Source organism: Lates calcarifer, linkage group LG17 (assembly GCF_001640805.2).
Source record: "Lates calcarifer isolate ASB-BC8 linkage group LG17, TLL_Latcal_v3, whole genome shotgun sequence".
NCBI classification, from domain to species: domain Eukaryota; kingdom Metazoa; phylum Chordata; class Actinopteri; family Centropomidae; genus Lates; species Lates calcarifer.
In genome coordinates, this window is record NC_066849.1 from 13,778,256 (window position 1) to 13,806,208 (window position 27,953).

Sequence of the window (27,953 nt, forward strand, 5' to 3'; positions counted from 1 at the left end):
CTCTGATTGACTTGTGGTCAGAGAGGTTATGTCCATTGATCTGTAGGGCAGAAGAAAAGGGCTTTGGCCTGAGGTGCTTCAGAATGAGTCTATTTGGGGTTTAGGATTCCTGTCCGTTCCCACCAGGAGCTTTTTCATCATCTGACTCCCCAGGACTCACAGCTGCTGTCTCCCGTTGTCCACGTAATGCACAGAGCACTGCAGAGGCCAAAGGCCAATCAATGTTCTACAAGAGGTTGATACAGATCTTATTAGTCAATGAATGATCATTAGCGGTCTAACGAGGCATTGATTTGTGCAAGGGCCAAAGGTTGTGGTGGTTGTGGTGAGTGTCTTTAATACATTAAACACAATTGATTGCAGAGTAGGGAAGGATATTTTTGAAGGATGCTGGAATTAGATTGGACAGTGAGAGATTTGAGGTCAAGCCAGGAGAGGAAGTGTACCTTTATCGGCCGTTGAATGTGGTTAGAATTGAACATGGAGCCTGGCAGAACATTTGTCTTTTATGTGTTACTGGGGTAGCAATTCTGCAATTAATAAAAAGCAGATATCTAGAAGTACTAAGTCAAAGGCAACTGGACTTGCTGTTTCAAAGGCAAGAGCAGCAGCCTTTGAAAGCTGAGGAAATGACTCTGCTCATAGCAGATGTGTTACTACAGGGCCTATTATGTTGCTCATTAAATACCCAACCTCTCAATAGGCCATTATTTCCCCAATAAAAAACAAACGGCGGCCTGCATACTTTCCCCTCTCCCCCCTCCGCTTCAGAGGTTAGCTCTACCTCACAGACGGCAAAAAACCCTGACTAATATCCTGCATGTGATGCTTTTAAATAGGAAGCAGGCCGCGGGATAGGGTGGGGTACAGGTGTGGCAGGAGCCAATGGCTTTTATAGCCCTCCATCTCCTCTGAAAGTGTGCCAAGGACCTGCCTACACAACCCACCACTGCAGTGTTAGCCGCCAAGCGTTAACTTTACTCCCCCCACCAATCTCTACATGCCTACTGGTTATATAGAGTCTGTGCTTGTTATGGCTTTATAGAGGGATTTCTGATGTGCTTAGAGAATTGTTTGATGATTGGGATAATGATGCCAGTTGGAGTGAGTTGTCTCAGCACTTTATCGCCAACGAACACAGAACCCAGACCCAGACCCAGCCGATGCAGACCAAGTTCCACAATCTTCCCCTGGATGCTTTGCTCGTATGTTGACTGCCATTCAAAGCTGTCCAATCCTCCTGACGTCAATCAGAATTATACCACGTCCACAGGTTTGTCACCGGGGGGACGTTCGTCACCATGTCTCCCCTGCAGAACAGCCTTTTCATGCCCCAGCATAATGTCAACGGGTGACATCCAGGCCTGATGTGATGTGGCATTCACTAAAGGTCACGTTAGGCATCTCCGCTCCGTCTGCATCAGCAGAACTGGCAGCCGTCATATGGGCGCTGGCATCGGCCATTACCCGGGCCCTCAGGGGGACTCGATGCTTTGAGGATTTGTCAGCGGGATTCTCATCTCTCTGTTTCCGTGGCAAGTACTGAACCCGGGAAAGTCGCAGTCCACGTCTTGATGCGTTTCTACAGAAACTGGATTTGACCATCAATCATTTAAGGGTCGGAGGAGGGCAGTGATATCTTTTTTTGTTTGTTTTAAAAGATGAACTTTACAATCTCTTGATGCTCTTGATAGTGGGGATGAGGCAGAGGCATATCACAGTGTTTTGATGGGTTACTCGCCGCAGGGGTGTGTTTTCTTCAAATCCATTGGGAGATAAGATAGAGACTATTCATGCATGTTTGTGTACGCTCATCTGTGTGATTCTTTCCTGACAACAGTTGTATGGAAAATTGATTTATTGTCTATGCCAGTCCGAAAGTAAAGGTTTTCAAGATGTATATAAAAGTACCATAGTAAAGTAATAATGAAAAGAGTTCAATGACCACAAGATAGGTATAAAAATAAAATGGTGCCATTCTGATCCATGCATGGAGACTTTAAATATAGCGTCATAGAAACCTCTCTCCCCAAGTGGAAAGAGAGCAAATGGCAGCTGGCCAAAGCCTAGACAGTCAGGAAAGGAGGTCCTGAACTGGCGAGACACAAAGACAGAAAAAGGAAACAATCAGAGACAGAGACACAGTGAATCCATTAGGAGATGGGCCAGTCAAACTCAGCACAGCCCGGTGAGAGAGGGCCAATCCATCCGAGCCAGTTGCCGTAGTGAGTGAACAGTTAACAAGCCCCACAGGCAGGTTTTACAGCCCCCTGTTGTGTGTCTGAGACCCCCCAGGGTGAAAAGGGGCTGAGGCTGACTGATACTGACAGGGTTTATGTGGGTGGGGGTGGAGGGCAGCAGGGAGGGTGGGGTGGAGACGTGTAAAAAAGGTGCTCGTGAACCAACAACTGTCACTTACGAGAGCGAAGCACAAGCTGCCTCGGCAAAAGCATGTTCGCACACACACTCATCCATACATCCAAACATGCACGCAGCCACACCATTAAATCTAATGTTTGTGTGGAGCAGAGGTGAATGGGGGGGGGGGGGGCACTGTAGTTAGAAGAGGTGGGGGGCTTATCCAAAAAGTGGACCAATAAAACACCTGAAAATCAAATCCCATTGCTCTTATCGCGGCGCCATTCAGAGACGCTATCTGTGCAGGTAATGTGGTTATAAATTCAATTTCAGCCCAGAGATTTCATTGTTTACTGATGCCTGCATGTTCCGGGCGGCAGAGCGCAGAAAGCCCGGGAACGCTCGATGCGTGTCGGGAAAAGTCATTTAGGCTTCCGCGAGGGGATGCAAAAAAGGCGAGAGAAAGGGAGGGTGGGGGTAGAGGTTTGAAACCCGAAGAGCTGTCACTCTCCCAAGGACACCCGACTCCGCTTTCTATTTTCCACCCCATGTTTTATTTAGAGGCCATTTTGTCCTATTTGGTTCCTCATTATGGGGGCTCATAGCTCAACTGATGTCAGGGGACGGCACTTGCCAACAGACAAGCTTGTCATGTCGCTGGTCATTTGGAGTGGAGCTGGGGCCAAGTGTTAGTCCGGCGTTTGGATAATAGGGTCCTCAAGGAAGTTCAGTCCACTGTGCTCCACAGTGAGGGGTCAGAAACTGTCAACAATACTAACCTGTGTGTAATATTCTATATTAGAAAGTGTTAAATTGTGATCGCCAGCCCTGTCATTTGTTTTCCCTTGACTGTGTGCTGATGGGAAATTAGGTGCATCTTGCCTACTAGCTCTCTCCATGTGATTGATGGCTTTCAGGAGTAAATCACCTCATCTACTAGGTAAAATCTTGATATAGTAGAGCTCCTCGGGCTCGCAGCTGGCTGCTTATGGCAGTAATCCATCAGTGGGGCCCAATGGGCCGAGTGGCCCTCCTGGGTAATGTTCCTATTGACAGCCTATGATGTCAACACACTGACAGCAGGGGGCCATAGCAGTGTGTCTCTGTGTTTGTATGTGTGTAACACTCTCACTCCTACTGTCAATAGCACAGATAGGTCTACTGAACACAAACACATAGGCACACAACTGCTGCAGAGCACCAACAATATGTTAACTAGAAGCAGTGGTAGAAAGTAATTTTAGTCAAGTACTCTGCCTAAGTATAATTTTCTGGTGTGTCTACTTCATGAGTCTTTACATTTAATGTTGTGTTTAATATTGTTAAAAGAATATAATTTGTAGAAAAATGCAATTCTCACAGGGGTCAGTTCACTTTATAATGAGCTCCTTTACTTTACTTTATACACATTTTGCTGTTACTAATATTTAAATACATTCATTCAGGTAAGACTGTGAATGCAAGACATTTACTTTGCAATGAAGTATTTTTACACTTATACTAAAGGATCTTAAAACTTCGGTAATAGGTAAATTTTGAAACTTTTTTTGTGTAAATTAGATTTGTTTTTCATTCACTGTTGTTCTCTTGTTAATTTGTCCAGGTATGTACATATATCACTACGTTTATTGCAAAAGACAGCCGGTATATTTTGCGATGTGTATTTAGACACAATTTCAGGACTTATCCCAAATAAAAGCCAATTAAAAAAGGAAAGTTAAAATATGGGAAAAACCGCACCTGCATGACTGACTATAAAGTTATTGTCCATTTATACCTTGAGTAGATGAATGAAGGGGGGCAGCTGGCACTTAATGGTTATCAGAAAAGAAATCACACCACATCACCTCTCATAATGTTTTCATACTTCATGTTCTCTCCGATGAAACGACACCTCCTCTAACCTTCTCTCTCCTTTATCCAGGTAAGGTGAAAGGTCTCTACGATGCTCAGGCCCCAATGTGTCCAGTCTGCCAATCTATTCTGCGACCAGGAGAGCTGCAGGAACACATGGAGCAGGAGTTAGCCAAACTGGCCCAGCTACAAATCAGGTATCACACTACCTCTGTCATCCGATTTCACTCCAATCACTCTATAATCCTGTAAATCCCCTCTTTCTTATTCTATTCTGTTTATTTTGCATTATGCCATTAAAGTTTTTCATCCACCAATGTCTATTTTCTTGCAACTTTTCACTTCTCCCATTTATCCACCTCTTATTTTCCTCCTGCTTTGCATTCAAGACTCTCTGTTCTTTTCAGCTTTCGGATGATAATTAATGTTGACAGGTTTTGTAGCTAGAGGGACCCACCCCCCTATTACACCCCCATTCAGTTTCCCCAGGTGGTATCTCCCGTCTTCTCTGTCACCTGTGTGCAGTGTTTACAAGCTGCCTCATTGTTCCCTACATATTTCATATTACAGCCTCCGGCCTCAAGGCATCAAATCATACAGCGGGCGGATAATGTCCCGCTAATGGCTGCTTTGAGCCCTGCACACACGCACACTCACAGTCTAAAACATACACGCAAGGACCAGAGGTGCACACGCACACACACATACACATGTACACACATTACCTGCTGCTTAGACCAGAAGAATGATTCCTCCAATAAAGACATTACACTCCAAATCTGCTTAACGACCGCTCCGTGGACAGTAATGGTTTCAAATTGAACTTGGCCCACGGGGACACTGTGTGTGTGTGTGTGAGTTTGAGTGTGTAAAAGATTGTGTGTGTGTGTGTGTGTGTGTGTGTGTGTAACTATAACAGTAACTGTGTGATAGATATAAAGTGAGAAAGAGTGAAACGAGGTTATACACAGCCTCAGATACAAATTCAGACAAGATAAAAGCAGAGATATTTATGAGATGACATTTAAAAGATAATATTGTGTTTGTAAATTGTACAAGACGACAGTGTAGTTGATTTGTATGTGTGTGTGTGTGTATGTGTGTGTTTCTACTTCTAAGCTTGTTTAACATGTAGGCATCTGTATTATTTGCCTCTTGTCTCCACAGTGCCACTCCGGCTCAGCACAGCCACCTCATGAGGACCCCAAAGGTAAACACGACTGTGATACCTTCATGAGTTTCAGTAAATAAAGAACACCCACTATCACGATCGCCTTTGACTCTTTTCCCCTCTCTTCTTTCCTGCTCTTCTGTTCAGTCTCTCTCTCTTTCTCTGCATATAAAGCGTGAAGGAGGTTCTCCCACCTCGCCCCCTCGGCCGGCGGAGGACGCCCACTCTGACCGATACCAGGTGAGGTATCAGTATCCCATTCATCAGGAGTTCCAGATTTCAAATGAATGTACATGTCTTTAAATGAGCCTTCCATTGGGATATGTGAAAAATGGAAAAACTTTAAAAACTGCAACATATTACACTCTCAACACTTTCAATTCAGATGCGTGAAAAATCTTTAATGTAAATGAAAATTAAGTACAAACAGAGAAAACATATGAGTGTCAGGCACTTACTCTCAAAACAGTTTTTAAAGCTGCAGAAGTTGTCTCTCTTGTACTGTAGTAAAGATTATTATGGTTTTGTCCCTGCAAATCACAAAGAATTAACACATGTAGAAATGTTTCTGACATCTGCCAAGCTGTAGCTGTTCATTTATTTCTGTAAAAATGGCAATGAAAGAAATTCAGTTTAAATGCAACAACTGAAAAATCAAGACGTACTCTGATGTTGCTCTTCTGTTTGTTGCAGACGTTTCTCCGTGTGCGGGCCAACAGACACACAAGACTAAATGGTACGTTGATGCATGCAGAGTGAACTTGTTGTGTTTCATCGCTGCTGACTCAGTTTGTTGATAAGAGAGTTCAGTGCAGTAGCCTCAGTCAGGTTTGCAGTTTTAAATGGCTTTAAAAAAAAATTCTAAAGTAAGGAGGTAGATTTTTATTCTTAAAAAAAAAAAACTAGTTTCCTATGTTCACACTGATGCGCCCAGATGTGTGTTTCGTCCAACCCCCCTCCCCTCCCCTCCCTCACCAGTCGGACATCACCCCTTTTTCCCACACCATCTCCACTGGCCTAGCGCCCACACGAGCAGAGGAGCTATTAACCTTTCAACTTTGACCTCTTGATATGTTAACAGTCGATGACCTCTGCTGGTGCAGGTGCTACGTCAAATCTGCCCCATTACGCCCCCACAGCGCAGGAGCCCACCTAGACTGCACACAAGCTGGTAAGACACACAGAAATACGTTTTTCATCCCCACACTGATGTTTTTTTGTTTTTTTTTTTAGCTGCCAAGTCCTGCATTTAAATGGACGCAAGTTTGAAGGAAGAAATACAGTATATGCAGTGTCATTGTCTTAATAAATGACTTTTAAAGTCACTGCAAATCACAAAGAATTAACTCATCTTAGATTTTTTTCTACCATCTACGAAGCTGTAGCTGCTTGTTTATTTCTGTAAAAATGTGTATTTTTCGTCCACAACTTTTTAAGTCATTTATTGAGGACAAAATGCAAAACAATTGCTCATTCCTGTTTTACAAGAGTGAAGATTTGCTAGTTTTAAAAGCAAAATGATATATAAATATTCTCTGGTGTCACCTTATCAGCAACATTTTTTTAATGTTACTATGAAATATATGAATTGAATTATTCAGTGTATCATTTTTTTTAATGTTGTCAGATATCATTATATATTAATGTTGAATTAATCTTTAATGGTTACATTAATATAAACATTGTCCACATCATGTATCAGTTATATTAACAAATTTTGGATTAAAAATTACTTTAAAAAATTGGCTGGCGTTTAGAGCAAGTCAGAGGAGAATAAACAGCAGCCAGCAGGATTTTTCACAAACCTACAACACAAAATGTGTTTGTACTAATGGCTTAAAACTGATCTATAAAGCATTAGTAAATGATTTATAAGTGATTAATTAAGCCATTGATTACATTATAAACCCAGTACATTGTTAGAAAGAAAAAAGTGATTGTTCCAATATTGCCCTATGTATTTTACTATTTTTAAACTCTCCCATTGTGGCCAGTTACACTTGTTCATTTCACAGTTTTAAAAGTAACCTGACAGTGTCTCTGCACTGATACAGACATATAGATCCACAGAGCAAATGACACTACAGACATCTCTTGTTATTATGGCTGGGATTCTGCAGCTCTTAGCTGACTCTTCAAACTGCCAGTGCTGTCGAGGTCTGTTAGCCTTTATTGGGCCTTATAACAGGACAGCATAATGAGCTTCTAAATACACGTCAGGGAGGAAAAAGAAGAGGAGGGAAGGTTGGGGGGGTGAGGGAGTCTCTCTGTTGATTAATCAACCTCTCTCTCTCTCCCCTCTTTCTGTCTGATGAGCTCTTCCTCATCTATGACCGTCTCTTTAACCCTCATTATGTTCGCTGGGATGGCGGCACTCGGGTCATGGCCACCAGCTCTCTGGGTGTCGCCCCGTACACCCCACCCCCCGCAGGGGGCCACTGTCATCTAGCGGGAATTAGAGGGCCCTAAAACTTAATGTCCCCTTATGCAATCTGCAGTCAGTCAGGTCAGAGTGGGAGAAGAGGTGCAGTTGGTGTTCTGCCATGTTAACTTTTATATCAGAGAGGCAAGCAGGGGGGAGGAGAAGGGTGGGATGGGATGACAGGATGGGGGCGGGAGGAACGTTTTGCCTCCAGTGCTGAAAAAAACCTGAAGCTGTTGTGTATATGCAGCCCACATATGTATCTGCTTGCTCTTCGGTGTACTTACAGGACTGTGTATCACTGTGATTGTGTTACAAGTCAGTCTATACAAAAGCTGAGTAGTTTGTGAAATGAACTTTATACTTTTGAATGTTGTTCATCAGCTGTTCTTATTTCAGGGCTGAAAAAAGAAATACACATTATTTGCAAGATTTAGGCTTATGTTTCACTTTGTACAACAAAAAACACCCCAGAAAAAAACTGCAGCACCCTAATATAACAGTGTTACAGTAAATTGGTGCAACGTCTTCAAGAGTGTACCCCAATTTAAACTTGAATGTTTTAATGGAACTTGTAATGTTTACCGCTAAACATTAAGAAGACCCTTATACTTAGACTAAACTGTGGTCCCTGCATATGGCAAAGGGAATCTTTATGAAATGATGCAAGTGAAAGGTTTTGATACAACTATTTGTGCAATTATTTTCTGTGCTGCAAAAAGGCTGGAATGAATTACAGATTCAGGATGACCAAAAAAAGACCTCTCCCATTTCCTCTGATAATTGTCAAACAAGCCTTACTTACTTTCTTCTGTGCAACTTGCATTGTGAATTGCTGCTTCTCTCTGACCTCTTCAGTGTTTTCTTTTCGTGGAGGAATCCTGTGGCAACGACACAAAAACTTTCAATGGAATTAGCCTTTTAAACAACCTGCTGTCTGTGAGGAATAAGGACAGTGTTTGAGAGCTCAAAAATCACAGATAAAATACATTTTTTAAAAAATCATAGAGACCATCTAAAGCGACTGTGGCCTGCCTTTAAAGTAACTGTATCACTGTCTTCTGCTTTTCTTCTGTCTGTTCCTAGTCAGGATTGGAAAGCTGAAGAGGAGGAAACCAGAGGAGGGACAGGTGTGTGCTTTATTTTTCTTTGAGCGACAGACAGATGAAAATATTTGTTTCCCTGACATTTCTATTGTAATTGGAGATGAACATATAGGACACAGAGGGCAGGTTGAGAGAATGTCGCTGGTTTGAACCCTGCTTTGACTGCCTTTGTTCACGCAGCATCAGGATCACTGTCACTGTCGGTGTGTATCCATGTGAAAACACTGCAGGCGCTGGTTCACAGCTATGAAAACACAGAAGCAGATACACAGCTCCAGGCTACAGGAGGCATACGGACATATTCATCCTGACAGTGAACTTGTGTTCCTCGTGTGTGTGTGTGTGTGTATGTGTGTGTGTGTGTTTTAGGAGGGTTCAGCGGACTTGGCACCATTGGAGGACGAGTGGAATGAGAGGAGAAGGATACAGATGACATCTATAGTTGGAGGGTTTAAAGGTAAGCATAAATTGCATGCGTGTGTGTGCCATGGAGGTACCCATGTGTGTGATCTTGTTCAGTGGAGGGTGGATAATGTGACTGAGTGGCAGTTGAAAAACCACTGAACTTTTCAGTCCAGATTACAGCAGGATGCCTTGAAGGTTAGCTCGAAAGTAACGGTTTCCTTTACCCGAGAAGAAAGCTCTGACCTGCAAACTTGTTACACATTGACTGACAGAAACAAGCGGAGGGGCAGAGAGGCGGGCAACGTAACATTTTGTGATTCTAAAATTCACCCAGTTGTGACCTTAGGAGTAAGAGCAAGTCTCTTCTCTCTGTCCTTAAACAAGCATCTTCATACAGCCTAGTAGTGTTTTTAAAAAGTGTGTAAAAAAAAGTGTTTCCATGTAAAAATGTCATATCAGGAGCAATGCTGGTGAGCACAACTTCTAAGGAGTGTCGAGACAGCGACGCAGACCTGGACGTGGATGGAGACGATACTCTGGAGTACGGCAGAGCGCAGTATCCTTTACAGTGAACACACAGTGAGACAACACAGCATTTTGCTGTGGTGTGAGAAAAATCTGATACACAGCGAATAAACTTAAAACTGACTGTTAACATTTTGTAATCCGTTGAAAGATGAAGATTCTCAGCGTTTTATAGGTTAGATAGTGTATGTGTCTTACTCTTTGTGAGCTTCCACCATCTTGTTTTTCCTGAGTTTTGTTCTCAGATACACGGAGACAGACGTGATCCCCTGCTCAGGAGAAAACTCCAAGGAGACGATAGTGAAGTATGTATCCCGCCTGATGGCATTTCCTTCATACTGGATATTCAGTTAGATATGAAATAATTCTTCATTATATTACTTAACTAATCTAATGTTTTGAATGTATGTTTTGTTTTCTAATTTCTTCTTCAGCAGCAGCAGCAGCACGTTGCCTGACTCCAGAGTAAACCTAGAATATTCCAAATGGTTAAATGATGGTGAGTCAAGCAAACTCTGAATGAATGACTTGATTAAATGGGGGGTGTGTGTGTGACCAAGAACAAGTTTTGCAAGAAGATGTTACTGAGTTAACTCGCCTCTTTATTCCAATTCCAATTTATTCCATAATTTGTTGTTTGTTTGTTCTCTCAGGGAGTCCATCTACCAGCAGTGGAGAGAAAGTGGATGGCAGCACAGTCGCTCTGCCCAAAACCTGCAAAAATACTGAGATAGAGACGTAAGTTTCAAGGTCACTCAGAGCTTCAATTACACAACAAACACGCTAGAAAAAGTTAGGGTGACAACTTCCAGTCGTGATTTATTTAAAGTCACAACTTATTTAAAGTGATTTATTGTTTTTATGCTTTTGGACCTACTATAAAACGTTGTTTTTAATTGGAAATATTATAACAACACCATAAAAAATTTTTTTTGAGCTCACATCGTCCTGAACACAATAACTTCCTTTGTTTGAGTGAAACTGTTCTTTGTTGTTTGGGCGTCTGCTACTTCTTAGTTTATTGTTGTTACTTGTAAACTGATGTGGTTTTGGGCCTCAGAATTAAACATTAAAAATCAAAAATTAAAACAAATCAGTCAGTCCTATCATTTTTTGCCAGGTCACAGGGGCGAGTTGGGTGTGTTGGGTGTAGCATATCGTAGCGCACGCTGGGACAGACATGAATCACAGCTGAGGAAGTGTGACCATCCCTTTCTGTAAAGTGTATTTTGGCGTCCCGGTTCTCTCCCTCTCTCAGCGTGTCGTGTCAACTCAGACTACCTGCCCCCTGCTCTCATCAGCGTGATACACAATACTATATCAATGTGATGATATCATCAATCAAGGTCGTAGCAGGCGATGCATGTGTGTACACACATTTCATCACACTTAATGCACTGTAGCCCGTCTGCCTCGATGTACAGTATGTTTGCACATGCAGTCCGTCCTGTAATTGTGAGGGTGTTTATGTGTATGTCTATCTCTGTGAGGACCCTGACACCTCAACCACCACTCCCCCTCTCCTCACCACCCCCCTCCCGTACGCTTATGATAAATGAGACAGCGAATACAGGCGATGTGATTGCTGCTAAATTTCATGCTCAGTGTCCATGTTGGCCAGCGAATAATTTAATCTGTCTTCGATTTATAAATGACTCTCCAGTGTCTGCCTAACTCAAGCGCCCTCCCCTCTCCCCTCCTGTTACCGTCCATCTATCTGTGTGTGTATGTGCGTGTGCACGCAGGCTCTCAGAGGACTCCACGCTGACTACTCTGGATGCACTTAAAGCTCGGATACGGGATTTGGAGAAACAGTTGTCTAAAGGAGACAGATTTAAATGCCTCATCTGCATGGTGAGTATGAGGGCAAATTAAAGCGACAGAGCAGACACACAAAATGGAGATAACAGCGCAGTAATGCAGAAACTGATGATATTCCTGTAGGGAGTTGTGTTTTGAGCTGGGCTATCAAGTCAATATTATTGGTCATGGTAATATTAAAATAATATTATTCAAAATCGTAGGGACATTTGTTTGACATCTCATTTAAATTCCAGCGCAGACTCTCAGTATGATTAGTTGACATGAAATTGTAAGTGTGGCACAGTGTATTGTTAAATCTGTATTATATATATATATATATATATATATATATATATATATATATATATATATATATATATATATATATATATATAAAATAATTCAATTTCAGTGTAGCGCAGCAGCAATTAGTAAATTAGTTATTAATATATTGATTAGTGAATTAATAACATAATTGACCTACAGAAAATTAATCCACACCATCAATTTATCATTATAGTAATTTATTGCACAAAAATGCACACGCACACATTTGCTCATTCCAGATTCTCATAATGTGAGAATTTGCTGTTTTATATCAATGTTTTGGACTGTTTATTGAATTCATGATAGATATTTTCACTAGCTCTGTATATTTTATTATTTTATAGAGTAAATTATTTACTATTTCATCAAGAAAAAAAGATTGATCTATAATAAAAATAATCATTAGTTGTAGCTTTACTTTATACACCATCTTATCTCTAGTATCAGACAAAATGTATGTGAACAGCTCTGTAATTGACCAAAAAATTGAAAATAAAACTTCACATAATTAAACTGCAGTTTCAGACTTCTTTGTTAAGACAAAGCTACTGTGTCCAGATGAACCTTCTCATACATGTGAATATACTAATGTTGCTATCTCCATACTTTTATTTTGAAGGAGGGAGAGTCAAAGAGGTTTTAAAGTGATGTACTTACCTTGTTTATTCTGATTTGAAGCTACGTTGAGAAAATGTATTTTATCATCTATAAAAACTAAAACGGTCTGGTGAAATGAATCAGTAAACAGCCCAGCTGGACCTTTGGGGTTATTAAAGGCGCTTCAGTAAAAGTTGATTTAAAAGAAGTGCCTCCTCCTGTAATGTTCTTGTAGTTTCACATGGACATCTAGTGGCGCCTTTCTGTACTACAGGGCATAAATCCTCACCTGTACCTTGTATGTTTCTCTCTACAGGACACATACACGACTCCGCTCACCTCCATCCAGTGCTGGCATGTTCACTGTGAGGAGTGTTGGCTTCGGACACTGGTAAAAACATTATTTTACCATTTATCTTGATCCACATGAACCTGAAAAAAATCAAGTATAAATTCCCAGAGCACATTTAATAAATGTGTGGATTTTTTTTTTCAGGGAGCAAAGAAGTTGTGTCCTCAGTGCAACACCATCACCTCACCTGGAGACCTGAGGCGGGTTTACCTGTGACAGGGCCGAGGCGCCTCTTCTGTTTTAGCCAATCAGGGTTGGACTTGTGGGCAGCTGGCCTGTCATAGACTCCCACCCTCCCCCTCCTCACACCCTCCTGGTTATTTCTGTACATCAGTGCACTCCTAATTTCTAAGTTGAAGAATGACAAGCATAACCTTTGACCTTCCTTTACAGCCCTGTACAAAATCCATGTTCCTGCTGCAACATCAACCAGATCTTAAGAAACATTTAAAACCAACCGAGAGCTCAGGCGCGGCAAAACACATAAAAAAATAATGGGGCAATATTTATCGATTTTGTAACCCTTTTGTCTGTTTTATGAGGAAAACAAATAGTTGAATCACATGCAAAGCACATGTACATAGTTTTGTGTATGTTTGGATTGGTGTGTGTATATGATGTTGACTCGCAGAACAACCTGACTGTATTTACTGTACAGAGCTCGTCTTTGATTAGATCATTTATTATTTGTTTAGCTCCTGTAGGTTCATTAACAGTAATCCCATAACATTCAGGCTCATTTTGTCTTTGTCATGGCTGTGTTTCTTTGTACAGGATCATTAAATCTAATTTTATCAATGTTACTACAATAAAAAAAAAAAACGTGTGTCTAAAAAGTCGTCGTTTCACAAAATCTTTGTGGGGATAACTTCAATATTATTCACCTGTTTAGACACTGGTGGAAAGGAAACATCTTGTGTTGGTTAGCCCTGTTGACGGGATATGATGGCTGTATGTGGTGTATTCGCCCTTTAAGAAGTGGGTCGGTGCAGGATTAGCCAGGCAGAGCTCATAACAGCTCACCTGGAGTTGAGGGACACTAAACACTGCTATTCTGAGCTTTTCCTCGACCACTCAAGCAGTGACAGTCACACCACACAGAGAGGGCGGAAACACCACCAAAATGTAGCACAAAGGAGAAAGTGGTAATGTCAGTACTGTAATATTATAATCAAGGGTCCATCTGCAGTCACACAGCGGTTTTAAAATGTGTAACTGATTTTTTACATTCTTGAATCCATCCTGGATAAATGACCTTTAAAAATACTTCTTCAAAACTTTATGTGCAAACAAATGCTACATTTTTACAATCATACAAAAAACCAAACAAAAACCCCGATAAGAATAACAGGCCATTTCCCACCTTAACCTTGATCTGGCTTTTCCGTTCCAAGTCAAAATTCAAAGTCTAGTGCTTCAGCAACAAACCTCTGAAGTACCAGTGGGAACAAATCTGCTAAATAAGTTTGTACAAACAACAATCTGCTGCAGTGCATCATACTGGATTTAAACAGTGAAATAATCATTTGTTCTTCTCCATCCATGCAGTTCAAGGTGTGACCTGTGTGGATAAAAAAAAAACAAAAAACAAGCCAGTGCGCACTCACATGATTGGTCGCTGAGCTGAAGGGAGGTGGTGGTAATTCAGACTGACAGTGAGCTGCTTCAGTGAATCAGTGTGGCACACACAGACGCACACATACACACACTTGCACACACTTTGTACACAGTCCATTAAGGGGCCTTGCTGAAGAATCATCTGTTATTGAACGGACTCTACGACACAGACTCTGTGAGAAAAGGTGAGGTGGAATTTTTACTTGTTAAAACTTGACAATGCAAAAATATGCTTTCAATAATTTACTACCTTTATCTGTGCAATGCAAAAGCATGTAACAAAACTTTTAAATATAGTGATATGGACACTGACATAGAATAACTCACCACTGATCAGTTATTTTATGCAGGTGAGAAAGTTTAGATGAGGTTCAGTTCTGGTTCATTATGCTGCAGCAGCTCAAGCCAAAATAAACAAGTCAATACTGTTTTAACTTTTGCAGTTATTTGACACTTTTCCATGATTACTAAGAGGAAAATGTGTTTTATGAACGTTAAATCTACATGAGCATGATCAACAAAATGTACTTAAAGTATGAAAAGTATAATTATTAATTATGCTTAATGCTATTTCGTCTTAGCTCCTTTGTTGTCATTTCACATTGTTGTCATCATTTCACATTGTTGTCATTATTATCATTGTTGCTATTATTATGAGTGATGCTTTAACATGTAAGCAGCATTTTAATGCTGCAGTTGGTTGAGAGGTAACTCATTTTTACAGCTTTATAAACTGTATTGCTGTCCATAACAATGCAGAGAAATCACAGGTAACTGCAGCTGTCAGATTAATGTGGTGGAGTAAACAGTGCAATATTTCAATCTGAAATGTAGGGAAGTAGAGGATTAAAGCTGCAGAAAGTGTAAATACTCAAGTAAAGGACAAGTATTTAAAAAATTGGAGTGAAGCACAGTACTCAAGTAAATGTACTTTGTTACATTCCACAGTTCGTGTGTTATTGGACTGGTACAGACTCCTGTGTTATGAAGCAATCGTATTAATGGGGATTCTAAATAAATTGATTCTGAAACATCATCCTCTCTTAGAAAAGCAGGTAAATGGGCCACGTGTCCTGGACTCTTTGTGCTGCCTGGCCCAGATCCAATTAATCCTGCTGACCGACCTGCCACGGCTTCATTAACAGGCATTCTTAACATTAACCTCAGGGCCTCTGGCTGTCTAACAAGTCAGCAATTAGGACATGGATGTATTTTAATATTTTAATTAAGGAAATAGGATGTGGGAAAGTGTCAGTTTATTATTAGTGGAGATTAAAGCCACAGTGATATGGGAGCAAAGGTCTGTTTTTAACCCTCTACAGTCTGTGTGCATGATGGGATGTTTCCTCATGACAGTGAAGCTTGGATCAAAGGATTAGTCTTACTGGACTTTAGACCAGTTAATAAGAGTTGGTGAGCTTTACCAGCACTGCAGTAGAAATGTATAGGAAGACAGGGAACCTAGCAATGTTTAATACTTGGCAGAAACCATACGTCACCACTCTAGAGCTATGGTGTGAATACTGTATCTTATTCCAAGAATGGCTACCACACCTCTAATGCTGGACTTCCTCTGGCGCAAAAGATCTACTTTTAATCTCCTTCTGGCACAAACCTGAGCTAAACTGTGTCCCTGTCTGTCCGTCTCAGAACAATGTCAGGACCGAGGCCCGTGGTGCTGAGCGGCCCCTCCGGAGCAGGGAAGAGCACTCTGATGAAGAGGCTGATGAAGGAACACGAGGGCATCTTTGGATTCAGCGTGTCACGTACGTTTGTGTGCCAACCGGTGATTGTCTTCTGCCGCGACGTCCTGTCTGAGGAAGTAGGACAGGAGTCACGGCGTCTAATGCTGCACCGGCCTGTAGATTTGTGCTACGTGTGTAAATCTTGACTGATGAGACTGATGTTTTTGCAGCATGTTAGCGTTCCACTTTAATATCTATAAAAGCAACATTAGGGTTTTAATGTTGCAATCCTCTCCTCGCAGACACAACAAGAAACCCTCGACCAGGAGAGGAAGATGGCAAAGGTACAGTAGCACTGGCTCAACACAGAGACACTTTCCACACAAGTAGGCGTCTGACCTTTTTAGCACCTTTGCGCTGTGGTAGGACCATCACCCTCTGTGATTCACCAAGCAGCAGCCATGGGCTTGGATGTGAGCTGTGAATATATTCTATAAACTAGGGTATCTGACAATATATCTCTTTGCATTTTGTCTCCCAGCCTCCTCCTACCCAAATGGTCCACAACTCTTCTTACTCCCAAGTGAACTGCACAAATGGTTTTTGTCCCACTCCCACACTGTATAGCTCCCTTTATACAAAGGGATAAACCTCTCTCTGTGCCTTTTTTGCTCTCTCCATAGGGCTGAACAAGCTCCCCATGCTTCTGGGGGCTACTTTACTGCCCGTAGCAGACGTCTTTTCCTCTGAAGACTTAGAAATGTCAAGCTCATTTTCGTGTCCAAACGAATCAGAACCCACAGATAAAGGTGACCTGAGTGTGATTCCTGATCACAGTTGGTTTTTTTTGTTTTTTTTTTTTTCAAGGCAGAGGGAAGGGGGTTACTTTCATCATCCTGGCACGCTCTCATTTGGATTCACAGGAACAAGTCAAACAAAAAGCGAAAAGAAAAATAATAAATAAATGACCTAAGGAATCAGGATCCGATGGTATACACTTTGGAGTAAAAAGCTTTTGAAAATAGCCCCCTGTGATGCCTCAGTAGTGATCCCCATTTCCAGCGCAGTTGTGGTTTAACTGTCCCATTTCCCACTGTGGCTGGTAAAGCACTGATGATTTGCAACCAACCATTAGCATCACAGGACAGATTCTCAAAGTCCATTATTTAGTATTTATATATACAGGAGTCATCTGACCTTTTGCTGTCACATCCATTAAATGTGTTAAAACACAGACAGTGGTATGCCATTATATGTTTGTTTTATTTTTCTGACCATTAGACACTATAGTTAGTCTTATTAATCCAAAATATGTCCCGTCATTTTAGGTAACACCACAGTGAATTTTTGTTCCTGCATAGACCACTGTGCTGTTTAAATCTATTCTTTCTTGCTTTCAGGTTTATTATCTGTTTGTTTACAGTCACTTCCTATTTTATCCAGCATTTCCCTTCAGATTGTTACTTCAGTTTGAACAGATTCCTTCAGCGTTGTTATGCTAATGATTGTGTGCTCTCACAGTGGCTATTCATGGTAGTGACGTGTTTGTTCCTAAAACTTTTATATCCCCATCATACACACTAAACACACACTATCCGTCATTCATTTTTCCTGTGATCTCTGGGATGGTCACCAAACATTGATTTAAAACAGAGGTTGTCCTTCACTAAACTACAATTTCTTTCCATTTGTACAAGGTTTAATGGCAGAGCTAGATTCATTATTAATGTTGCATCTTACAGACTATCACTTCACAACGAGAGAGGCCATGCAGAGGGGTATCGACAACGGAGACTTCATTGAGAACGCAGAGTTTTCTGGGAACATGTACGGAACAAGGTGAATATTTACACCTCTGCATGACTGTCACCACATTCTTAACCATGTGATCAATAGCATTCCTTAAAATTTCAACTTTCTGCACACATTTATTTATTTACAAATAAAAATAAAATAAATTTGACTTGACTTGACATTTCTCACTAAATTACTATTTTTTTAAAAGTACCCCAGTTCCATAAGCAACTTACTGTGTTAGCTGCCAAAAATTGATTTCATTAATGTTTTTAATGAATGATTGTTTCAGACACTTTTCCACCCTGTCTTAAATGAGACTTTGACAGAAAAAAAAGAGTTAATATGAGTGATATTACAATAAGCCAATGAAATATCAGTGTCACACATATGAGACAAACTTAATTCAATTTAAATTTAGTCTGCTGCCTTGTATAAGAGAATATCCTCTGCCTGGGCCACAGGGATCAAGAGGATATATAATAGTCTGGTGACAGATGGAGCTTTAACTCCCATTAGGTCAAAAAGAGCAACGCTGCGGCTCAACGCTTCTTGTGTCACGTCTAATCTCTACCTCTTATTCTGAGGATAACACACACACTGCGGTCTGAGGAGCCCGGATCAATGTAGCAATATCCTCTTACCTTAGCCACTGCATGTGAGGAGCACAAAATTACATGATTACACATTCAGCGCATGTTTGGACACTGTCAAACCCACATCTGTTCATCTCTGTAATCCTGGTTATTTAACTAGGTTACCGTGTTTGGTGTCATTTCATTCTGTAACACTGCGCTATTTCTGTAGTAAATCTGCAATAGAAGACGTCCAGGCCAAGAACCTAATCTGCATCCTTGATGTGGACATCCAGGGGGTGAAGAGGATTAAACAGACTGACCTGAACCCCATCTACATCTCCATCCAGCCTCCTTCTATGGAGATCCTGGTAAATATCCAACTTCATATGATGCATTAATTACATGTGCCGGGTAGACAGTTGTTTGTTTCATATTTTTGATTGTCATATTAAACAGCAACAGTCGTAATTTTAATATATGTTGAAGATAATGTCTTGCTGTGTTGTTTTTTTTCTTAGGAAAAACGTTTGAGGGATAGGCAGACAGAAACAGAGGAGAGTTTACAGAAACGTCTGGAGGCAGCACGCATTGATATGGAGCTCAGTGAGTTTCTCAGCATCTCTGCTCGAACACGATGCTGAAATAAAAAAGATCATTACGGCTGATTCACTTCTTCTTTCTAGGCAAGGAGCCGGGAGTGTTTGATGTTGTCATCATCAATGATGACTTAGAGAGGGCCTATGAGGAGCTGAAAGATATCCTCGATGAGGTGAGTAAAAGAATAAAATGTCCGGGCTCTTTTTTTTTTTTTTTTTTTAAATAAATACTTTGCCACCATTGTCTGCCAGCTGTAGCAGACCTTTTTACTTTCATGATGCTTTAGACAAGATTGTTAATTTATCAGCAAAATGCTGAAGTATTCCTCAACTCTCTTTCTGCAGGAAATCAAAAAAGTTCAGGAGGCCAAATCATAAGAAGGAACCCTAGTCTTTATGCTGCTGGACGGAGAAAACCATCACTTGAGATTCCAGCCTGAATAAGCACATTTTCACTGACACACCTGAGATGTAAACTTCCATCTGAAGAAAAGTTTGTTTTTCTTTTACCCTTTACTTAAAAAGCTGATGCTCAGATGGAAAAGAGGGACTCTGAATTGTATTGTTTTCTCAACTAAGAGAATGGGGATTTGTTTTAGATTTAGAGCAATTAATGGTCAATATCTAGGTATGAAAATCTTAACCCAAAATTTCTGCCAGCTGGCTCAGCTGCACATAAAAGAAAAACAATAGAAACAACTGCCAAATCCAGTGCTACAATTGGTCTTTACAGGCCCAGGTTTGGCACTGATCTATCCTCAAGTGTGGGGTGTGTGTCACCAGACAGTACACACACTGCAAAACACTTAGATATTGTTCAGAAAATAGTTACACTTTTATTTATTATGTTGAAGTCTAATATAATGGAAATGGATTTACTCATAGTTAAGTGTGAAATCAAATTATGGTGGATTTGTATTAATGATAAATACTATGTGGTTAAAAAATGTACTCACATGCTGCACATTATTCAGTGATTACATGAAGGAAGTCTGGGCTAAAATCACTGCGTCTGTTACATTTAAAACATTTATATGTATGTTTGTATGTGTGAGACTGAATAAAGACTGTGAGGACAATGAAGGACAACTTCTGTGCCATTTAATTCAACTTTCATTCACTAACTCATTCAGATGGGTTGTTGATCCAATATATTATTAATATGAAACTTAGAAGCATTCAGTAAAACCTGCAAATCTAATCAATTTCCCATTTATACATTGTAATCTTAAGGTAGAATGTGTACAGATTTAAATAAAATACTGTATATAACTCTGCTTGAAATATATCGGCTTTCTGTACGGAGCAGAACAGCAGAAAACACTGTCAGACAAAACTTGCAACAAATGTTTCTCATGTCACAAAACAAACTGTGCACTGTTGCACAGACTTTACCTTATCCCTGATCTGTTTCCATATAAATCAAAGCAAACAAAATGCACCACACTCAAGTACAACCTAATAGGTTAAGTACATTCTGGAAACTCATTAAGACGCATCACATTTTATAATCAGAGGATAATAAAATTATTTTTCAAAATCTGACCACACAGCTGAGATGAAATGTGCTGCATATTGTTTAGAAAAAAACTGCTGGTGAAAGAAAATCATAGCTTTTTTTTTTTTTTTTGGCATTGTTGCCTCACTGGAAGAAGGGACCCTGAAGTTTGATGTGGACCAGGTCTCGTTTCTCCTCCTTCTGCTGGAGGTAAGCTTTAAGCTTGTCTGTGGAGAAACACACCTTGGAGGGTCGGGTTTTGTGTGGGACACGATGAGCACGCAGCCACGGGTTCTGGAGACACTCAGCTGCAGTGGGTCTCCCCCTGCAAAGTTGAATAATAATCTTAGGTTTGGTCTGCATGAAAAAAAAAAATTTTAGAAGAATTAGAATTTAAAGGCATGCAGACTACATTTTAACAGATACACTCACCAGGATTTGTTATTGAGGCTGCTCTTCATGAAGGTTAAGGCTCCCTCTGACAGACCAGGGTAACAGCGTCCAAACTGGATCTTCCCCTTCTTGATGTTTCTGTCTTGCTCCCAGCTGTGCTCCGCGTGGAACGGGCTGTCGGCACTCAACCTAGTGAAGAACAAAACACACAGCGTGTATAACTGAGTAACTATTTTGCAAGGTTTAAAAGAGATTATATTTAAAATGTTTTCACATAGCAGGATTTTAACCTGACAAACATGACCACTTATTTTCTACAGCTAAAAACGCAGCACATGCAGCTGCTCCATCTGTATGTTTGTACTTACATGATGAATGACAGAACTCCAATAGCCCAAACATCAGTTTCAGGCCCGACTCCCTGACCCTCCAGGATTTCCGGAGCTTTAGGAAGGACAATATAAACTGACAAAAAAGACAGACACAGAACGCTGTTCATAAAGAGTGTGTTACTGGCGATACCACATTCACACAGGAAAAATGACTCAAATCAGAAAGAAATAATAAAATGGACTTGAGTTTGTTAGGTAATGATAGCTAGGATCAGCTGAGGTGGGTGAAGTTAGGCTGAGTTATTTCCATCCATCAATCCATCCTCCGTTAAAGAATGTGTACCTTTGGTGCGGCACTCTGTTGAAGGCCATGACAGTCAAAGGTTTAGTACATTAGAAGAATCAACAACAGTGCAAGCTTTAATATCTTACATAACTTAGTTTGTTTTCTAAAATCAAACTCTCTCTCTAACTCTACCTTTGCTCTCTGACAGGCCGTGGATGTGCTCGATGGTGAGGGGCTGTCCAGGTGTGAAGGACTGAGCCGAACCAAAGTCTACAATCTTCACGTGGTTGCCATCATCCACCAGCATGTTGTCAGACTTCAGGTCCAGGTGGATGATTCGACGACTGTGGAGGTAGTCGACTGCGCTCAGAATCTGAACCAGCAGCTCTGCGACGTGAGTCTCTGCGTACAGATCTCTGAAAGGACAGGAACACAGACAGACATGTTTGTTAAGCGTAACTACAGTTTGTGATGGAGTGTCACAAATGGCTACAGGTCACATAAACATAATGTTTTATACATAGGTCTGAGGATTTTAGATTAATTAGAAGTCCTCTGCATTTCACATTGACCAGTTTACATTGACTTGTGTGGATTATCTGAAAGTCACTTCAAAAGGATGTTTCAATTTCATCCACATAGGTCATTAGATGACATTAAATTATTCTCTGGCAAAATCTGCATTTTTCATGAAAAATGTCTTGCTTATTTCAGTTTTTCTTTTTTTATTTCTTGAGCTTCCACTTTTGGACTCATGTAGTGATCAGTTCTGCCTGAACTAAAATTTCATGGCAATATGGCTGATCTGGAACAAAATGTTGCCAGACCAACCCCCTGAGATCAGCCAGTTGCTTGGAAAGAACATAAAACATGCAGAAATCTGTGTTTTTTTTTTGCAAGGATTAAGGACTGTGTTTATTAACTTCTCTGCATCCCCCCCCCCCCATATTTATTGTTCCCTTTTGCATGAAGACAAACAAAAGCTTATGTTTGCCACGCCTTCTTCTACCTCGCAGCCAGACTGTAGAGCAGCTCTTTGCCAGGGCAAAGCTCCTCCACTAACACCAGGTAGTGGGTGGTGAGGTAGGCGTTGTGCAGCTGCACCAGGTGCGGGTGATGAAGCCTCCTCAGCAGCTGGTACTCCCTCAGCACTAACTGCCTCTGCTCTGCCTGGTAGGGGGTGATCTTGGCAGCAAACACTTGGCTTGTTTCAACATCTCTACACAGGGTTACTACGCTGAAACGACCCCTGAGAGAGAAGACAGCAGAAGATGGAAAGGTGCAAAGAGAGGCTGCATGGCAAAACTGGTGAGTGGGAAATAATGGGAGATTTAAAAAAAACAAGACTGTTCTTAAGCTAATGGTCAGTGGAACTAGCTCCAGGCCCTTGTGACTGAGCAGGCACTGAAAATGGATGGGTGATAGTAAGTAAACTCCAGAAGTGTTTTTCTGCCCTACTAAGAATAAAATAATATTATTTCAGAAATATCAGTTTTATCAGACTGTGAAACCTGAAAAGTTACACCCAAGTTTCAAAATGAAATATAAAGGAAGAAAAATGTAAATGTGTGCCATCAAATTGAAATGAATGTTACAGTTAATGTAAAGTATTAAGACAACATTTTGGTCATTGTGAACAAAAGGGAAATTACAGCTCCTCCTTTGCTTGTAATCAAGAATCCCACCTGTTGATCTCAGAGAGGAAGTTGTAGTTCTTTTGTGTTGTTTGTCCTTCTGATCCAGTGACCTTTGACCCCAAGGTCTCAGTCTGGATGAGAGAAACGTGAGTCTCTGTGCAACAAAGCAAACAGAGGTGAAAATGTTAGAACTCTCCATGTAGTGGCTGATGAATATATGGCATCTCATTGCTTTAAATACTCAGTCCAGTTACATTTACAATGTGTGATCACTGACCAGAGACACTATAATTTAGTCATTTAATTAATTAATTTACACATCGGCAACAGTAAATATCCAACATCATATCTGAGAGTGTTTTTCTTGCCTTCAGGGTGAGTGGCCATAACAACAGGTGCTGAAGCATCACTGAAAGGTCCTGCTCCTTTCTTGGTGATACAGCCCACCCTGAACACATACGATGCTCCTCTTGGTAAGTCCTTCACTACATAACAGCTGTCTGTCACCTCCTCTGACAGGACCGTCCACTCCCCACCTGTAGAGTGTGAAATCTAACTTACTGCAGGTTTTACTGCTCTTGCTGTAGAGTCAAGCAGCACTGATATTAGTGATATAATACTATAGGAAATAAAATCAATTTAAATTAATTTGAAGATTTGTCCTGTACCAAAACAGTAACTATTAGACTTCAACTGTCTTTTAGCTCCATGAAATTGAAATGATCTTTAATGATGACTGTAAAACATCCAGAGGGTCATTCCAACACTGCACATGCCTGATGAGATATATGTTCCTTATGCAAACAGTGGAAAGACAGTCTTCACTAAATTCAGTTATTGACTGATGGTAGTCCAAAAGTGCTTTTTAAAATGTCTGGATTTTTAAAAATGCTAAATCCATTATTTCAACATAAACACCTATTTGATTCCCTTTGAACAAAAACCACCATTATACATCATACGTCATTTGTGTGTTGCTGTATCATCTCTGTCAACTCACCATCTGTGCAGTACTGCACACAGTAGGTGATGGGGTCATTAGACTGGACTGGTCTCCAAACCAGCAAGACTCCACCCCCATCTAAGTGGAGCACCTCAGCTTTGTTGGGACGGACTGGCAGATCTGAAAATTATGGAGTGAAACAAACTCAACCAGGCTTGTAGCAAAATGATGATAGCAGGCTTTCAGGCTATACATAATCTTTTTCGGTACCTTTTGTCTTTTTGAATGCAGGTATTTTGAAAGAGGGCAGGATTTTGGAGGTCCTCTTTTTTGGACTCTCAAGACCAGAGCCATGCTCTCTGTCAGGTGGGACAGGAGCTGCTCCCTTTACTATTGGCCCTATTATAATGAACATACAACAACAAAAGGGAAAAAACCTTAGGCAGGATAAAAGGTACAGTATAAGACTCTTAATATGGAGGCTGCTTAAAACCATTTCGAGTTTAAATTTGAAATAAAATTAGCATAATCTACAGTAACTCACCTCCTTTACTCACATCCTCCTTACTGGAAGACCTGGAAAACAGCTTGGTCAGGCTAGAGGCTGAAGCTCTCATCTTCTTCCTCAGAGACATGGTGGGTGTATCAGGCTTCATGATCTCTCCTAATGTGGGTCCTAACTCTGCATTCTCCAGCTGAGAGTACGAATGGCCAGTCCAAGACTGCCTGCGGAAGATCTTCAACAGTCCCAGTTTGGGTGACTTTCCCGTAGGCGGTCGGACTTCCAGGGCCGGAGCGGATGCGTGCCTCTGGAGGCCGTGGCCTTCCTTCTTGTCCCTGGACCTGGGAGGTCTCTCTGGAGCCTGGAGAGAGGACAGGCTGGGACTGGGGCTCGGCGTTAGCGATGGCCCCAGCTGCCCTCTGCTGTTTGAGGATAAGTTGGGGTTGGAGCGGGTGCGGTTTCGCGGTGGTGCCTGGGGAAAAGAGTCTCTAGGTTTAACTTCCTGGAATGAAGAAGGGGATGATGAGATCAGAGGCTCACCCTGATCATCGTACCCTTCGCTCTCTCCTGATCTGTATCTTCCTCTGAGATGACCGTGACTCAGTTCCTCATAGGAACCGAGTCTGCTTGAGGACTCTGAGCCACCATGCTCCAAAATAGACGACTCAGCAAGAGACCCCTGGGAGCCGGCAAAGGTATCTCCCTCTGTCGGCTCCCGAGCCAGCCTGGTGCCTTCTGTCTCCAGCGAGTAAGCTTGAGGGAACAGATGTGCCAGTCCCATTTATGGGAGCAACAGAGCCTCTCCTTCTTGTGGGTCGCCGCGGGCTCGGGATGGCCAACAAGTTTCTCCCTGCCACTTCGTCATCTGTGAAATCTTCTTTCAGACTTTGAGAGCCTTCTTCTTCACCCGGTTTCGTGCGCTTGGGCGAGCTGGGAGAGCGACGTGAGTACTCATCAAGGGACCTGCTTCTCCTGTGAGGGGGTATGTTGCTGTGGGTGAGGCCAACTCCGCTGTCAAAGGAACAGGACTTCTGCATCGTGGGCTGGACAGATCCCCGTCTCTGGCCGCGGTTAGTTTCTGTCTCGTCCTCCACGTATTCAATAAGAGGCTCGTTGAGGCGTCCTGAAACGCTTCTCCTGAGTGGTTTGCGGCCTCTCTCCTGCTTTTTGGCCTGGAATTTGTCCCGTAGCGTCATGTGTCTGGCAGACATGGGTGAGAGCTGATGAGAGGTGCTATAGAAAGTGCTTCGGATGACGCTGCCCCGAGGGATACGGCCTCCATCGCTTCCTGAACCCTCATCCCAGTCAGAAAGGTGGAGAGACGGACTGCTGTCTTTACTGAACCTACGCTCCCTCTGAGGTGTCTGTTGGCATGACACATCTGACGACGCCACTGACTGCCTGCTCATACTCCGCTCCAGTACACTCCTTCTACCCACCATCTCCCCGTCCTCTTCCTCCCCTAGTGTCATTTCCTCCTCTTCTTCTTCATCCAGGTGAAGTTTGGCAAAAGGCTCAGGGATCTGTGCTCTCTCCATTAAAGGATCATAATCTTCCTCCGTCTCCTCCTCCTCCTCAGTCGGGCTGTAGTGCTGGAAAAAGTCCCAAGAGTCAGCTTCATCGTACTCAGATGATGAGCCGCTGCTCAGAGAGGTGCTGCTGTGCTCCTGGAGTTCCCGAGGCACTGTCACTGCAGTGTCTCTGAGGGGAGCGTCCAACAGCTCGGGGACAGGCCTCAACGTGAGAACTGACCCAATGCAGGTCAAAGAACGCTGGGAAGATACAGGGGAAGATCGTGCTAAAGACATATGTAGACAATAAGTTTTCTCTTCAGTAAATTCTTACAACTGTCAATTCAACTCACACAAGATTTTAAATTTAGCAGAAACCAGTTAGTTTCAATAAATGATGCAAGAGTGGTGACTCACCTGCCATTTTGTCTTTGAGATAAATACTTTCAAACTCCTTGTGTTGATTTCGTCAGTGTCTTCTCCTGCATGTTCGTCCTGAACACATTTACAACGATCAGTTGCGATAAGTTACATCATTTTGTTTCTGAATACAACAAAGCTTGATTGTGTTGCATTTCCTCTCACCTGGAACCATTCATGGCTCAAGCACTCGAAGGCAGACGGTCGCTTCCTGGGTAAAGGAAAATAGGAAGTGCTCAGACGTGTGCTAAGTTGCACCTGAAACCACATCTAACAGTGTTGGCAGGGTGCACTGGCAACTTGAGTGCACCGCTACATCTCTGCAGCTATGTGAGAAGCAGCCAGTGTAGTTCAGCAAAAATACATTTGATATCAACATCAAGAGAAACTGATGTTTATTTTGCTCTAATGTGATTAGTGTGATTTGAAGAGTCAGAACTGGCATTGATATTGCTGATGCAAAAAGACTTCTTTATGCTTATTTCTCACACAAAATGGGATTGTGTGTCATTTGCTCAAAGTTCACATATCTTTGGTCATTATTGTTTGATGTATGACTGATTTGATATGTGGTGGTCTCAGCACAGAAAATAGGTCTCCTACTCTGGATCTGGTTGAAGGACCAAGTGGAGAAAGTTCTGGGCCTCTGGGCTCCTGTATGTGACATCAGGGGCATCCCAGTTCAGGGTCCCCTCCCCCACTCGCAGCAGTGTTGTGCGGTCCGTCTCTCCTACAAAAGGGCATCGACCCACGAGACTGTCAAGATAAAGATAACGTCTGACGTCAGACACTCATGGGTCATATGTCCAGCTTTTTGATATATTGTGTATTTAAGATATTGAGAGTATTATCCAAGGTGTGCTGATACGTACCACAGATAGGCTATAACACCCACAGCCCTGACAGAGACAATAAGAGATATGAAAGTTGTGTTATGTATAATAAGTACAATAACACATAATAAAAACACACACTTGTATCCATCAACTGCAACAAACCAGACAACTCACCAAATATCAGTGGCCACACTGACCGGTTCTTGGTGAACAATCTCCGGTGCAATGAACTCTGGTGTACCAAACATGCTGTACTGGTGTCTGGATATGTCTATTTCTTGGCAAAACCCGAAGTCGCAGATCTTAATCTCATCTTTGGGCGGATACACCATTAGGATATTATCAGGCTGAAGGAAGTAGAAATAAAAATAAAGTTAGGAACTGCATAAAAATAATGCCAATCAA

The 27,953-nt window shown here is 41.7% G+C and overlaps 3 protein-coding genes across 6 annotated transcripts in view; 2 read left to right on the forward strand and 1 right to left on the reverse strand.

Moving 5' to 3' along the window:
• rnf220b (ring finger protein 220b) overlaps positions 1–13,742 on the forward strand; it is a 29,218-nt gene extending 15,476 nt beyond the window's left edge. For 2 of the 4 annotated variants that reach the window (XM_018673250.2, XM_018673251.1), the window contains exons 3-16: positions 4,283–4,409; positions 5,380–5,422; positions 5,531–5,623; positions 6,077–6,119; positions 6,465–6,554; positions 8,892–8,935; positions 9,281–9,368; positions 9,776–9,872; positions 10,087–10,146; positions 10,276–10,340; positions 10,495–10,579; positions 11,587–11,695; positions 12,885–12,959; positions 13,065–13,742. In XM_018673250.2, coding sequence (XP_018528766.1) covers positions 4,283–4,409; positions 5,380–5,422; positions 5,531–5,623; positions 6,077–6,119; positions 6,465–6,554; positions 8,892–8,935; positions 9,281–9,368; positions 9,776–9,872; positions 10,087–10,146; positions 10,276–10,340; positions 10,495–10,579; positions 11,587–11,695; positions 12,885–12,959; positions 13,065–13,136 — 1,091 coding nt within the window. In that variant the 3' untranslated portion in view covers positions 13,137–13,742. The remainder of the gene's footprint in view (positions 1–4,282; positions 4,410–5,379; positions 5,423–5,530; positions 5,624–6,076; positions 6,120–6,464; positions 6,555–8,891; positions 8,936–9,280; positions 9,369–9,775; positions 9,873–10,086; positions 10,147–10,275; positions 10,341–10,494; positions 10,580–11,586; positions 11,696–12,884; positions 12,960–13,064) is intronic. The other 2 variants (XM_018673252.2, XM_018673254.2) reach the window with 2 other exon arrangements.
• A 2,449-nt stretch (positions 13,743–16,191) lies between these two features.
• Positions 16,192–20,130, forward strand: guk1b (guanylate kinase 1b). Its single transcript, XM_018673248.2, has 7 exons — positions 16,192–16,303; positions 16,525–16,566; positions 17,965–18,061; positions 18,824–18,962; positions 19,113–19,197; positions 19,278–19,363; positions 19,536–20,130. The coding sequence occupies exons 1-7, from the start codon at positions 16,192–16,194 to the stop codon at positions 19,566–19,568; spliced, it is 594 nt and encodes a 197-aa protein (XP_018528764.1). The 3' UTR covers positions 19,569–20,130.
• A 144-nt stretch (positions 20,131–20,274) lies between these two features.
• Positions 20,275–27,953, reverse strand: part of obscna (obscurin, cytoskeletal calmodulin and titin-interacting RhoGEF a) — a 35,949-nt gene continuing 28,270 nt past the window's right edge. The window contains 17 exon segments of the mRNA XM_051077243.1: positions 20,275–21,013; positions 21,121–21,270; positions 21,450–21,546; positions 21,757–21,771; positions 21,892–22,115; positions 22,709–22,948; positions 23,385–23,490; positions 23,705–23,872; positions 24,337–24,459; positions 24,550–24,678; positions 24,824–25,458; positions 25,460–26,553; positions 26,710–26,787; positions 26,878–26,923; positions 27,316–27,468; positions 27,585–27,611; positions 27,723–27,895. Coding sequence (XP_050933200.1) covers positions 20,833–21,013; positions 21,121–21,270; positions 21,450–21,546; positions 21,757–21,771; positions 21,892–22,115; positions 22,709–22,948; positions 23,385–23,490; positions 23,705–23,872; positions 24,337–24,459; positions 24,550–24,678; positions 24,824–25,458; positions 25,460–26,553; positions 26,710–26,787; positions 26,878–26,923; positions 27,316–27,468; positions 27,585–27,611; positions 27,723–27,895 — 3,639 coding nt within the window. The 3' untranslated portion in view covers positions 20,275–20,832.

What these genes read in the sequence shown, in the direction of transcription:
- guk1b (XM_018673248.2), top strand. Translation starts at nt 16,192, where the DNA reads ATGTCAGGACCGAGGCCCGTGGTGCTGAGCGGCCCCTCCGGAGCAGGG. An exon ending in CTTTGGATTCAGCGTGTCAC is followed by an intron (nt 16,304 to 16,524) that starts GTACGTTTGTGT and finishes CTCTCCTCGCAG; the next exon opens with ACACAACAAGAAACCCTCGA. An exon ending in TGAAAGATATCCTCGATGAG is followed by an intron (nt 19,364 to 19,535) that starts GTGAGTAAAAGA and finishes CTCTTTCTGCAG; the next exon opens with GAAATCAAAAAAGTTCAGGA.